The sequence below is a fragment of the Rattus rattus genome, chromosome 7, assembly GCF_011064425.1.
Source record: "Rattus rattus isolate New Zealand chromosome 7, Rrattus_CSIRO_v1, whole genome shotgun sequence".
NCBI lineage: Eukaryota > Metazoa > Chordata > Mammalia > Rodentia > Muridae > Rattus > Rattus rattus.
The window spans coordinates 2,461,544-2,476,654 of NC_046160.1; the positions used below are offsets into that span (position 1 = coordinate 2,461,544).

Below are 15,111 nucleotides of genomic sequence, written 5' to 3' on the forward strand. Positions count from 1 at the left end.
AGCTAAGGGTGTTTTGGGTTTTTTTTGTTGTTGTTGTTGTTTTTCTTTTGTTGTTGCTGTGTAATAGTTTATTTTCTCTCTTTTCTAACTACTTTTAGTTTATGGTATTGTGTTCATGTTTTGTAAATTATATTTCTTTTCAAGACATCGAAAAATAGTTGCTGACATGGAAGTTTTGAGGCATAAGACATTTTAAATCTGATTTTCCAATAATATGTTCTTTGTTGTATGTATAGTTCAGTCTTAAACTTCTAATGAAGATGAAATTATCAATATAGTATTGAATATTATACATTTCACTTTATTCACCACATCAGTTGTGGTTCCCTTGAGGCACACTGTGATAGAAATCCAACAAGAACCAAGAGTGTCTTAGTGTCAAGACAGCAATTGTTTGGGAAAACAAATAGTATCCAGGGCAAGGTGATGTTGTCTCTAATCCCAGCACTTGGAATCAGAGGCAGGAGAATGACTGGTTTCATATCAGTCTAGGTCAATAGAAAGACCTTGTCTCTAAATTAGAATTAGAAGAGAAACTAATATGAACCACATATAACATATGTAGCATGTAGTCTATTTGCAATTATAGATTTATTTTTCGTAAACATGGCCTAGAAACAAAAATAGAATACTATTTTTCTTCGATATAAATCATTTCTATTTAATTTTTTGCTTCTGAACTCACGCATTTTTCCACTTCAAATGTGGGACCGGTAGCAGATCTGAGAACTACCTGAGGAATGATGTAAATGTTCAGTTTTGACTGAGAAGAAGGGAAATGGGTCATTAATCACATCAATTTCACAACTATGGGGTAAACAGACTGACAGCCACATATAGAGAAGAAATTTATGTTTTGTCTGAGGATACAGTTGGGGTGAATTTTATCTTCCTCTGCTCCATTGGTATTTCTTTCTGTCATGACCACAGAAGAGTCAACTGTTACTAGGAAGTGTAATTTAGCCTGTGAATGGGGATCTAATGACGTTAGAGATTATCTGGCAGTCAACCTGGCAACCAATTTAGACTCTACCAGCTGTAGCCAACTGACATGATGCAAAATTCTGACCCACAACCAGCCTGTCCTCACAGACACACAAAATGAAGGCAAGGCATAGCTCAGAATTGTAACATTTCTTGCCCTTCTTCTTGTTGAATGTTCCCCAAAATATTATTGCAATTTTAGTTAACATTTAGTTAAGATGTCAATGAACAGAAGTCCACTAAGCTTGGTGTTTTGCATATTTGGAGAAATAAAGATTTGTTTATTTATTTTTATCATGGTGAAATTCAAGTTAGGAAAGACCTTTCTAAACCTAGTTTAACTACCTTACAAGTGCTACTCTTGAGGCAAGAATATGAATATCATGAATATCAAAGCAAACTTCTACTCAATGAGTTAAATAGGCAAGTAGAGAGAGACTGAACTAAACTTAAATAAAATGTTGAAGATTATTTAAGAAACTCTAGGATTAGCTAGTGGAAAAACAGTGGAGCATGCTGGGTAGGGCTAGAGGCATCCATATTATGTAACCCCTTATAAGACCCTCTGTTTGCTAAGTGGAGAGTCAGAGTGTATTCTAGCAGGGACACTCAGAAAACTTTCTTGATGACTAGGTTTTGAAACTGAAAAGATGTTGGATTTCTGACTCTGTGTCTTTACAATTTAAAGGTTTATAAATAGGTGCTGTGTAGTCAAATGTGTGGTTCAGTTCGTTTTATCTGGCTTCAGATTTCTAAGCTGCACTATGTACTTTGTTTTGCAAATTCACACAGTTTGTATTTGAAAGGGAGAAAGAATTGGGGAATGTGGAAAGTAAGGAATGCACTCCAGGGGGGGGAAGAGCCTTTCTTTTAATCTGAAAAGGGTAATAGAGTCTTAATAATCTCCCAAGGAAAAGTTGTGTAGGAAGTTTGAAATTACTTTGTGATTATAAGTAAGTACTGTAGATACCATTTCCTTTTGAATCTAAGAGATAATGATAGTTTTCCCATCAAACTTCCTTGGCTTTACTGAGCAGAAAAAAAAATCATAGGAGAATGTTTTGCCACCTTGTTTTAAAAGCGATATAACCACTTTTACTATAAAAACATAAGACCAGGAAATACATAGTTCTATCCAAAATATATAGATGTTATCCTAACAACAGTGCTTCCATTGTAATGGTTATAGATTAGGAAGCTACTGTATATCCGGTATCCAATGTGTTGCATTCTCCAGTGGGCCTCAAGCAGGTAGACTTTTAGGACAGCAAATTGCCACTTCAAGGCCTGAGCTGGGAGAACTGCCCATCCTTTCTATCCATGTATTGTTGGGCACCACAATATCACATGAAACTCCTTTAGTTCACCCATAGGGCGTGGAGCTCTCCCATTTTCTTAAGCTCCCCCTTGTTACTACTCCTAGAACACAATTCTTTTGATAGCATATAAAGTAACTTGCACTGAAAGTTCGTAGAACCACCCCTTTATCATCTTAATGCCAGGTATGTTTCCTTAGTAACTGTGCTGAGTACGAGGTGCTTGGATATTGTTGAATTTTCAGTAAGCTTTCTGTGTTGTGTTTTAATTCTTGAAAATTGCTTGCCAATTTAAAGCGAGCTGCATCTAAACAGTAAGTAATTGCTTATGATAATGAGTGCAAACTAATTTGCTAGAATATGTTAATATTCACAAAGTACTTTTATACTGCCTGCTGTTCCAAAAATACTGCTCTCTTGTTTAAGTGTAGCTTTTAGATAGTGTTATTGTTACACATCTGACTGAAATAATCACTTCAGCAACATTTATGCAACAGTCATATATGGTGATAGCCTTGCTATTCTAAAGAAGGAACAGAAAGTCATGTCATCCCTTTGATGAATGATTTAGAATATTTGGGTAAGGAAACTGAAGCCTTAATAATTAATTCTAATTAGTGATTGATGGCAGTAAGCTTATTAAACTGGGTTAGAAATGGCCCCTCTTTCCCATTAGAGCCATAAAACTTAATTTAAATCACTTCACAGACAGATGGCATCCAAACTTCATTTAAATACAATAAGCAATTTTAAATTAATTCAATATTTTCAAATGCTCCTAAATCCAAGTGTTTAAGTATGGAAGCCTGCTTCACTCCCTCTGTTCCTTGTTCTTTATCACTTTCTCAAGTGCATTCACGGATACTTCTTAACGACTCTAGACTTTAAAGACCTGTGTTCCAACTAAGGGTCTGCTGACATCACATCCTGGGAGAATACAAATGTCTGAGGTGTTGAGTAGAACCAACCTGTAGTTTAGTCTATAAAAATAAAATATTGAGGACCTAATCCAAAGGAAGACACGTTTGATTCTGACTTGCTTTTGATCTGATTTGTCACTATTAATGTTCCAGTCATTCCAATGTCAAAAATCCTGTCATACATTGTCCTGCGTTTTTCCACAGAGGGGTGAAATACAAAAATTATCAGAGACAACCATAAAAACAACACCAATAGCAACACATACACACAAAACACTATTACTGTCAAACTTCATTTTCTTTGTTGAATTTCACTGAACTGAAAGAATTTTTCACTTTCAAACACTTCAGTTTGAATTTTACATTTTATAAACACCCAAATTGCTTGTCATAGTAAGTGGTCCAATATCCTAGGCTTTCTGCTTCTTGAAATTATCATATAAAAGTAGATGGGTACTTTACACTGAGGGGTGAGTATCATACCTCTTATAATCTCCTTAAGTTGTTTCAGAGCATGAGTTGAGAACAAACCAATAAACAGACATTTTATGTTTTTTTCATTAATATACCTGCTACTGTTACTTTTTTCTACTAAGTGTAAAATAAAAAGTGAGAACTGCTTTACTTTCTCATAAAGCTGTAGGGAAATTCTTCTGTGATAAATAGGGAAATATAACTTGGATTCTCTTAAATACAATTTATTTCTTGGGACACTAATGTCACATTTTTCTGTGCTTGAAGTTATCTAAACTTCAGTTATCAGAAATTTGCATTCCATGGAAATTTTACTGTGGTAGCATGCTAGTTTTTTGAGTACTGTCCTTGGATAGTCCTGACTTCCTCTATGTGGCTTTATTCAGTGTTTGTCTAGGGATTTAATGCGAGAGACAGAGATAAGACATCATGTTTTTAGAAAGTCTGGATTTCTTCTTTTTCAAAATGTGCTTTCCCATTTATTAAGGTGAATTTACTTATTATATCTGAGAATATTTGATTCTTCTTTTCTGTTCTTTGTGAAACTCTGACCTCAAATTAACTCTTCTCTTTCCAGAACCTTGTTAAATAATCTTTTCTATCAAAAAAACTTGGGGTTTGACTGAGAGACGAGTGAATTTTTTAAGGTGCTTTATATGGAAAATGTTTCAAGTTGCTCTAAGAGTCTTTAGCTAACATTCTTTGCCATTGTTTTATTATTGAAGATATTTGAAATGACTATTAGAGAAGTATTATTTGAATTACTATTATGATATTGGTTTGTGTTAATTTATATTAAGATGGGCATAGATGGGACCAAATCAATGAAGGTGTGTGTGTGTGTGTGTGTGTGTGTGTGTGTGTGTGTGTGTGTGTGTGTTACTGACTTTAAAACTGAAAGTGATAAAATGTAAGCTATGTCTTCAAGAATGGAAGTTAAAAAAAAAGAAATTCATTGTGTCATCATCTGATCAGCTGTTGATAGGGACTTCATAATGGTGCCACATACTTTTCTATCTCCACTAAAGCACAGCACAGTGCTTTGTATATAGTTAGCGCTTAAGTACTTCCTATGGAAAACACAGATATTCTTACTTTTGAAGTTTTCTGTCATGTTGCCTTTCTTTGTGTTCTCTGTCTCCATAAACATCTTTTGAATACTCTCTCAACCTTAACTCAAACAGCCTCTTTCAAGGTTGGAAAGATGACTCAGTGGTTAAGAGCACTTGCTGCCCAAACAGAGAACTTGGTTAAAATTCTCAGGCCTCATATTACAGTTCACAGCCACATCCTGAATTCCACTCCTGGCCGCTGTGGAAGCTGCATGCATGTGCTACACATGCCTGTATGCAAGCAAATGCTCATGCATATACAAATAAAGAAAGCTTTACTTTTTATTAAGTATCATCCATTTCCTGCATCTTTTTCTTGAAATTCACCCAAGCCTCATGGCTTTCAGTGCCCTTAAAGTAACCCCACCTAAGATTGTTGTCTTTTTCTGTTAGGAGAGTTATGAACCCTTCTCCCATAACCAGAATCATTGTCTCTCCTTTAATATTTTCCACCTAGCAATTCACAATCACAATGAGTGATAATTTAAATGCATACAAATATCAGTTATTAGGAAGACTTCCTTATAGTTTTAGTATTTCTGAAGACTTTATTTAGGCAAAAGGATATTCTCAATCGATATGCATGTAATTATTTCATACAGATGTGAGCAAGCTCCAATCATGAGACTACGGTATATTCTTACTCAGTGCATCTCGATATGAGCAAGCTCTAACCATCAGGTGTGCTACACAGCATATGACTCATATGCTATGAGTTCTGACTCAGTGCTATGAACCAGCTCTGTTTCAGATGGTAGGACAATGTAGTCCACCTTAAGGCAACACAGCTACATGATTTTAAAACCATAAACCTTTGTTCCTGCCGATGGTTGACCTTGCTAAGTGAAGAGTAAGTGGCTGAGTGAATGTCTGGTTTGTTGGTTGAAATGGTCTCAGATTTGGCTGTTTTGCTTAAGCAATTTCTATTTAAAGTTAATTTCCAGAACACACAGTTAATGTCTAAAAGATGTAAGTTAAAGGGTGTTACTCTTCAAAAGATAATGTTTGGTGATTTCATTTTTAAGAAAATAGTATGAGTTTGCACAATTTAGTTAATGTTTCTTTAAGATATATTTGTTTAATAGGTGTACAATGTTCTGCCTGTATGTATGCTTGAAGGCCAGAAGAGGGTACCCGGTCATATTGTAGATGGTTAGAGACACCATGTGGTTGTTGGAAATTGAACTCAGGACCTGTGAAAGAGCATCCCATGTTCTTAGCCTTTGAGACATCTCTCAAGCTTTAGTTAATGTTTTGAAGAATCAGATACTTGATGGTGTGATTTCTTCTCTCCCTCTTCATGTGGCTTTATAGCTTTAATGCAAATCAATTACTGAAATACCTGCCAGAGACATTTTTATAAAGTTCACTACCTGCTTGAGGGAGCCTAGTTTCAGAAAAGAAGACCTAAGTATTCAATGTTCCCAAGGTTATTGGCTTTACAATTACTTTCCTTGACTTCCTTTCAGTTGTAGATCCCTTTATGAGATTTCCTGATCTGACTAGCAGAAAGTCTACTACTTTCTTGTTTTTATTCTCAGTCACATAGCTATGACCAAGACACTTAAAACAGTTCATAGACTTTGAATTTGATCTTGGCAAAAGTTTGTCTCACTTAGAAGTTCAAACTCTAGAATACAAGTATTCCTAGAGGGGTTATCGCCTCAATAACATGTTCAAGAAGAAAACAGCTAGTGCTTTTAAAAGAAAAAATGGTTGCTCTAGGCTTGGTAACAATCCTAACTACACAGGAAACTAAGAGAGCAAGATCACAGGCTCAAGGCCAGGGTAGTCTACAGAGTGAGTTCAAGGCTGCATGAACAACTGAGTGTGACTGGGACTCAAAATACAATGTGAAACTAAGACTGGGAATATAGCCCAGTGTGAAAGCCCTGGTCAGCATGAGAGCCCTGCCAAGTGTGAGAGCTCTGGTCTAGCATAGTCGAGGCTCATACTCAATCTTCAGTGTGCATAAGCACAGAAAGGATATGTTACTTTCTAAAATATTACATACTGGCTTGAATGTTTAACAATACATCCAACTTTAATTTGAGAATACATATGTACATATGTATGCACACATATAATTGTTATTTGTGTCTCAGTTATAAAGAAGCCCTTAACTGAGGTTTGACCATCATCTCTTTTTCAAGGCACTGTTTTGTATCCCAAAACAGATGATTTCATTTACTTAAATCAATTTCCTTGTAATACAGAAGAGAACAAAGTAACTGTTCACATGAATTCAATTGGTACGAGTTATCAATAGGGTAGTCTTGGCTTTATAGAATACAAGTGAACACCAATTATGTCTTCTTCTTTTCGAAATGTCTAGATTTTACAGTGGAGCATCTGTTAGGTCTGGTAAACTTGAACCTTACTGATCTCATTGAAACTTTAGAGATATCCATGACTAATAGCACAGACAATGAAGTTCTGTATGGCTTTCCTGAATACATGTAAAGGTTATACATAATAGAAATCTATGGATCTATTTTATACCTATAATAATATTTTAGGTATCACAGAGGAATACACTTGCATCATGGAAATGAGTATTCATAAATGTCAAATTATAAAGTGTATGGATGCTACATTTGTGAACATATTCTTCTTTCAAAGGCATAGTATTTTGTGACAGCCAATTCAAACACATAGAATACTTATTAGAAAGTAATTTTAATTTTTATTATTTTATTTATTTACATTTCAAATGTTGCCCCCCATGAATTCCCTATCCCACTTCTCTTCCCCTTTGCCTCTAAGGCATCAAGACTCTACAAGACCATCCCCTTCCACTAAGGCCAGATAAGGCAGTCCTCTGTTACATATGTAGTGAGAGCCACATACTGGCTCATGTATGCTCTTTGGTTGGTCACTTAGTCTCTGGCAGCTCAGAGGGGTTTCTGGGATATTTCCCTGTTCCCCACCCCACACTGCTGCATATTGAAGATATTTTTCTTAATTAAATGTTTTAGGTCAATAGCAAAGGCAAGTTTCTTTATGATCTTGTTGAAATGTATAATTACTATTTGAATTATCTGAGAGAAATGACTCCAGGCTTCAGAGAAGCCACAATAGCTTTGTGCCATGACATTTTCTTGATAGATTTATTTGATGGAACTTCTTACTGAGTAAACACACATTATTTTTATTTGGAAACAGTGTCTTAGTAGGATGGAGCTGAAGCTTGCTAAGGCCGACTCTTTGCATTCCTATCTCTGTTTTTATGACCAGGTCCCTGATTTGCATTTGGGGTGTGTGTCTACACTCATTCTCCAGCACCACTCAAGGAATTCCAATGCATGGGCAAAATTCTCCTTAGCTTTCACAGTTAGCATTCAATTTAATAAAATTCAACAAGTCAGTTTTTAAGTCTAGTGATTTTTCTTTAGTTTTAAGAATTTAAGGTTCTGATAGAACACACAATTGTCCATTTATGTCAGACTTAACTTTCTGCCCAACCTGAATATCACACTGAGCTACCTCGATAGGACTCTCATTATTAGGGAATTGTTTATATTTACTTTGATCAATAGTCTAGAGATAACAATGAACTAACAATTTCTTACTTGGGTCTTTCTTGCTCTTTATTAAAACCATACTTATTCTCTTTTATCTCTAGTCTTTCTATGTACATGGGTTGAGTTTGTCCATTGCTCTAAGTCTACCTTAAACCTTTTAATCTATTACATTAGTGTAATGTAATCTTGTATATTTTTTCCTAAAAAATTAAACATTGATCCAATAGTGTTTTAATTTCATGAGATAATTCAGTGAATACAAATGCTTTCACATTTATGTAGACAAAGACTGATCTATAATTAGGTATTGTTGATAATAATATTGTTGTAGGCTTCACAATTTACTTATTTTACAGTTATTAGATTTTGTAATATATGGTGATTTTGTATTAATTTTTCTTTCTATGTCCTTCACTTCACAGAATATGTCCCATACATTAAAATGCTCAAAAGACTGAATTAAAAGTGACATATAACATGCTGATAGGAAGAATAAAAGCTGTCATTTATAATTGTTTTAATTTTCGTCTGACATACTGGCAACTTTCTCTGGATAAAATACTATATTGCTGTTACATTTAATTGAAACATAATGGCCTGAATGTTTCATGTTGGTTACAGAATGACATTTGAAGTTTCATAGGCCTTCAAAAACAATCTTTTATTTATGTTCTTATGAGTTAGAAGCTAATCTTTTCAGAACTTAATTACATTATTGTGTGTGTAGCAAGCATCTGGAGCAACCAATAACCACACAGTCCTGTGCACAGTGACTGGATTTCTTCTTCAGGGAGCTTCAAGATATTTGGGGGAATATATGAGTCTTGGTGAAATAAAGTGAGTTTGAGATGGGAGTGCTTTGGGAGGGGACAGCTGATAAGAGAATAGGAAGCAAGAGTATGTTCTTCATGTGCACAGTTGTGTTCATTAAAAGCTGCGAATGTTTCTTGCTATAACACTACAGACAATGCAAACAGAAATTGGAACCCATGTATAGTATTTGCACGCACTTATTGCAGCATAACTCCGTTGACATTTTAGAATGTGAACATGATGGCACCAGCTTTGTTAATAAATTTAGGGTGAGTAATAAAGACCACCGAAATGCATTAAGTGCAGAGATTGGTAAAATCCACTTTAGGTTTGAGTGGTCCACATGCTTTAGTGTGGTGATGGATGCCAAGGTCAATTTGTCCTCACTCACTGACATATCAATCCTTGACACCTAGAAACATGTCTAAGTGGACAAGGAAGCACATGGCTCCATACCCCTCCACACTGATATAAAGCTTTGAGCTGCCATTAACTTATGCTCCTATCTATCTGAAATCACGCCTACAACAATAGCACATGCTAATGTAAGAGCAAACATTTTTAAAAGATAGGTTCTAGTACTTTTTTCATAGATATAATTTATGTAATGATCAAATGAAGTACACACACACACCTTGTGCTATAAATATAGCCTTGCTAGGTGATTTATGGTGCTGGGTGAATATTTTGTGTCTCCCAAAAACTCCCATGTGATGTAATTTAATATCACTTCTATAGTCTACTAAAAGTGAAAGTAAATAGCAATAATAGAATAGATTTATGGGAATAACAGTGCTAACCCAAGGAATGAAATACAGGGTGATAAGTAAAAATTGTGATGCATAAAGTCTGTTATTAAAAGATAATTGATTTGAAATTCAAAATTTCTCAAAGTGCTAATAGTACAATAAGCCAGTACTGTTGCAGTGTTATTGTTTATTCTTTCTTGATCCTTGGGTATGCACATGCAATCATGAATACACGCACACACACACACACACACACATGCACATACACATACATACAAAACACACACACACATACAAAACACACACACATACAAAACACACACACACATACACACACACACACACACACACACACACACACACAATCTCCCCTGAACACTCTCCATAGGCTAGAATGAGGGCTTCCTAGCTGCTTCTGTGCATGCACTCATATACCTACATAAGTTCTAGAAAGCAGTGTTGCTGGTCTCATCTTTCCAAAAGGAAGTCCTACATTCTTAAATATAGAATAAGTCCTTAGCTCAGAGGCATGTGAGCACTATATGACACAGCTGAATTTGAAATGAGGTCCACATTTATAGAGTGGAGTTTATATTGACCATTTCTACGTTCTGGTGCAGCAAACATGCCATCTTTGTAATTGACAAAGACATATAGTCAGTGAATTAGAGTTTGGGATTTCAACCCAATATTCTAATGTCTTTTATTATGAGGATAATTTTTCTAGCTGTGTGGAAGGAGGGATTTAAGAATATAAAAGATTTATAAAAGTTTGATACAAAATACAATTTTGTAAGAGAAGTCAGCATGGATGAGTAGAAGACTAATTCTTTTCTTTAGTATGAAACTGTGCTGTTGAGTTGCACTCAGTATAGTGACTGTGGTATATATACAGGGTAATATTAGACACAATGAAGAGAGCACCACTACACAGGCCTGGGTAAAATGCTAGTGTCCAGGTCTCACTGGGAAGACATCGTTAATTCAAATCCTGAAAATTATGTCTACATTATAATTATTCCACCAAAACTATAAGCAGTAAGATAAACACCTTCAGGCCAATAATGAAGCCTTTATAATTATTTATAGAGAACTTTGAGAAGCAACCTCACCATGTGTCTATGTGTTCAAGCATTGCGTGAGAGGAGGAAAAGTACAGATCCTAAGGTGACCATGTCACTAATCATGAGAAATGCTAACATTTGATAGCTAGTTTTGATGTGATAGACTGAAATGTACAGTCAACTTTTCCCTGGGTGTTTTGGTGTAATAGAAACAACAGTGTAATAAAACCACACATCCTGGGGCAGGAGTCTAGAAGTCAGGGTTTAACTAGCTTTGCCCTAACAAAATATTAACTATCAGTGAACTCTTATAACTGTACCTCCTCAAATAAAACATAGGATACTTATCCTATATCCAAGGGATGATGAAATAGGCACAAAAGTTACTTTTGAGAGTTCATATTCAGCCAGATATGAAAGCTCAGGCTACACTCCTGAAAATAGGGGGCAGTGGCAGGAATTTGCAGCCATCCTGAATGAAATCTTGTCTCAAAAGGTAACAATTATAGTGAGTAAATGCACAGATATGTAGGTGGGTAAATACAGATTGAGATGCACCAGGCAATGGAACCTAATGTTATTTGCAACATGGCTCCTTCATGTGGATAATTCCCAAAGAGAAGATGAGACTTTCCAGTCAGGTTTGCTTCTGTTAAAGAATATCTGTAGTTCAGAGTATTCCTTATTTCATATACATTAGAGAACAAAGGGACTTAGAGAGAGAAAATTAATGACTAAGTGTATCCACTAGTTACAATTACGTAGCTGCTAGAGCCCCTTCACATGCATTCCATTTTATTGACACTCTTCACAGAAACAGTTAAAAACTCATTAATAATTTTTAAAAATAGCAAATAGCAAGCCAGAAAAAATTAAAATGTACAAAGAGTACTTTCTTAGTAATAGTAGGATGAAGAGGCTTCTGGGAACATGGAACATGAAAACATCTTACAGTTTTCTCACTGCTGTAACAGAGCACCCTACAAAGGCAACTGAAGGAAGGGAGGGTGTGAGGTTCAGTGTGACTGACGATACAGACCACAGCAGCAGGGAAGGTCTGCACAGGTTTCAAGCAGCTTTTGACATTGTGTCTACACTGGGTCTAGAAGCAGAGACCAGACAGTGAGTGGAAGTCGGCTGTGAGATCGGAGGGCCCCAAACTAGTGATTCACTTCTCTCAAATTCTACCTTATGAAGGTTCTATAACCTTTCAAAAAGGTGCCACCACCTGGGACCAAATATCCAAACCCATGAGCTAATCGGAGATGCTTCAAATCCCAACCCCATCTAATGGACATTCCCTTTCCCTCCCTTCTCTTCCCTTCCTCCATTCTCTTCTTTCTCATTGGATACTGAACATATTGCTTTGCATTTGCCTGGCAAAAGCTACCTATGGACATCCTTAGCCCTTTTATTTTAAGACCCAGTCTCACTATGCTGTCAAGGCTGGGTATGAATTCAGTCTGTGGTCCAGGCCAGCCTTGAACTTGTAAATTTATGTTTAGTGTCTCTAGTAATATAGTCTGGAAATATAGACTGCTACTTTCAGATCTACTTCTATTCGCTCTCTCTCCCTCCCTCCTCCCCCTCCTTCTCTTCTTCTCTCCTTCTCTCCCTCCCTCCCTCCCTCTCTCTCCTCTCTCTCTCTCTGCCTCTGTCTCTCTCTGCCTCTCTCCTTTCTCTCCATCTCTGATTACTCATTTTATTTAATATAGGGATATTTTGCCTGTATGTATGAATATCTTCCCCATACATGACGGGTGCTTGCAGAAGTCAGAAGAGAGCATTGGATTCTCTCTGAACCTGGAGTTATAGATGATTGTGAGCCACCATGTGGGTTCTAGGAATATAACCTTGGTCTGCCATGAGAACAGCATGTGCTAGTAACCACCGAGCCTTCTCTTTACCCCCTTTATTCTCTTATACTTTTTCTGTCAAAAATATCTTCCAAATCTTCTTCTTCAAGTGATTTCTTAGTTTCAATGTGAGAGATGCTCACAATTCAGCATTGTGGTACTCTACTGCTTTCAAACACTGGATAATGCTGGTATCTCATCCTATGGTACAATCCTAACACTCATGACTGAGACCATAGCATTATTCTCCGTGCTGTAAACCAATATTTACCTGAAAGAAGTGAGTGGTGAGGAACTCTCTAGGATGCTGTCTTGTCTCACAGATAGACACCACATGTCAAGTAAGACCTGACTCCAATGGATGGTATCTGTTACGTGTACTTGTTGATATGACTTCTGGGCTATATGGGTATTAATTCATAATTATCTTGTGTGATATGTAAGAAAACCCTGTTCCCACCAAACTTTGATTTATGGTCTGTTTACTGCAGTTCTTTTCCCTGTTCTCTATGACCCTGTCACATCTACGTACAACCTTGTTTCACAAACAAGTTGATACGTGTTTCTGCTGCCTTCTAAAGCCTTCAGTCAATGTTTCCTTCTAAAAACTGGCAGGAAAAATGAAAATTCATTACATTCTATGCTTGTCCAACTCAATTGAGAAAGTTGAAATCTACAATTTCTTCTGCAACACCTGCTGGAGGATTTAATGAGTACATTAAAAACTGAGTGGCATCACTGTTTTTGTTACAACTCTTCCTCTTTCTTGTGCAAGTTTTGTTGAAATCTATTATTTACTTTGCCATAACTCTGTGTGTAATGCCAATGTTTTGTTGCTATATCAACATGACATCAGGAAACATAGACTTAGTATATTGATACTAATGGCATGTGTTTTTTGTTTTACAGCTGGGACGACGTATATCTTTAGCAAAGGTGGTGGACAAATTACATATAAGTGGCCTCCTAATGACCGACCCAGTACACGAGCAGACAGGCTGGCCATCGGGTTTAGCACTGTTCAGAAGGAAGCAGTGTTGGTGCGTGTGGACAGTTCCTCAGGCCTGGGTGACTACCTTGAGCTGCACATAGTAAGTACTTTTCAATAACCAATAGGCTTAACATTTGCTCTTCACTATTAACTGTATATATGTAATATATATATATATATATATATATATATATATATATATATTCCCCCTTGGCTTTTTTCCCAAATGCAATATGATTATGGGATAGAGGTAATAAGTGATTGCACTACTGTTGCTGCTAGCATATAATTCATAACAAGAAGAGAGTTATCTTTATTTTTTGAATCTGAAATCATGTCAATTTTGTGCTTGCAAAGACACTCTGGAGTGAGTTTCCTATCTAGGCAGATTTTCCAAGTTAATAAAGTAAGTTACTGTTCAGTAGCGCTGTACCATCTGGCTGAAGCAGGAGGGTTGCGGTATTGGTAGCATCTGAAGATCTGGATTCAGTGTTCTTACCTCTTGTCTTGCCGGAGTAGAAATTGTCTAAAGTTATATGGTGTGGGAGGAATGAGGGAAGGAAACTTGAAAGATGTGAGGACTGAAGTTGGGGACATGAAAATGGTAACATGATTGTTTCTGGGCCATTTTGTACCAGCTTTGATAACTGTCAGGAAAGTTCTTTTTCTGTCTCAGCCCCGCTGAACTTCACATAGAGACTCAGCCAGCACATAGTAAAAGGTGAATAACCACTTATGAAAGGTTTTCTCCCTAGCTTCCATAATGTGTTTTATAGCTCAGACTCTCCTTTTTAATCCTACTTTTAAGGAATTACTAAGTGCAGTTATAATTCTTCACTTCTGCAGTTCTCTGTATAATTAAGGAAGAAGAAGACACACATAGCTTAACCTCTAAGGAATAGAAGTATTTTTCTGTTTTGCAAAGTCACAAACAGGAAGATATGACAGCTAAGGAACTCTAGATCTGGGTATGTACATCAGTGGTACAGGGCTTGTGTAATATGAGCAAGAGACAGGGTCCATCCCCAGCAACATTGAAAACACCCCAGCAGACAAAATCTCTAAGGGGATCGTGCTTCACCTAGAGGAAACTCCTCTTGAAGTTGCAGATGCAGCTGATTCTCCACAGCCTCCCTTCCCCACTTGAGTACAATGGTCTCAGTCACTTGATCATGGAAATCTGCTCACTTTGTCTATGTTTGCCTCTCCTTGTTCGGTCTTCACCCAAGTGCTAAGTCCTCAAACATTTTCTTTCTTCATAGAAACTGGCTCTGTACATCAGTCCTAAGTAATTAGGAAAACCACCAG

At 36.6% G+C, this 15,111-nt stretch overlaps 1 protein-coding gene across 5 annotated transcripts in view; it reads left to right on the plus strand.

The window, feature by feature from the left end:
• Nrxn1 (neurexin 1) overlaps positions 1-15,111 on the plus strand; it is a 1,103,898-nt gene that overhangs the window by 778,277 nt on the left and 310,510 nt on the right. For all 5 annotated transcript variants that reach the window (XM_032907826.1, XM_032907819.1, XM_032907820.1 and 2 more), the window contains one exon: positions 13,722-13,903. In XM_032907826.1, coding sequence (XP_032763717.1) covers positions 13,722-13,903 — 182 coding nt within the window. The remainder of the gene's footprint in view (positions 1-13,721; positions 13,904-15,111) is intronic.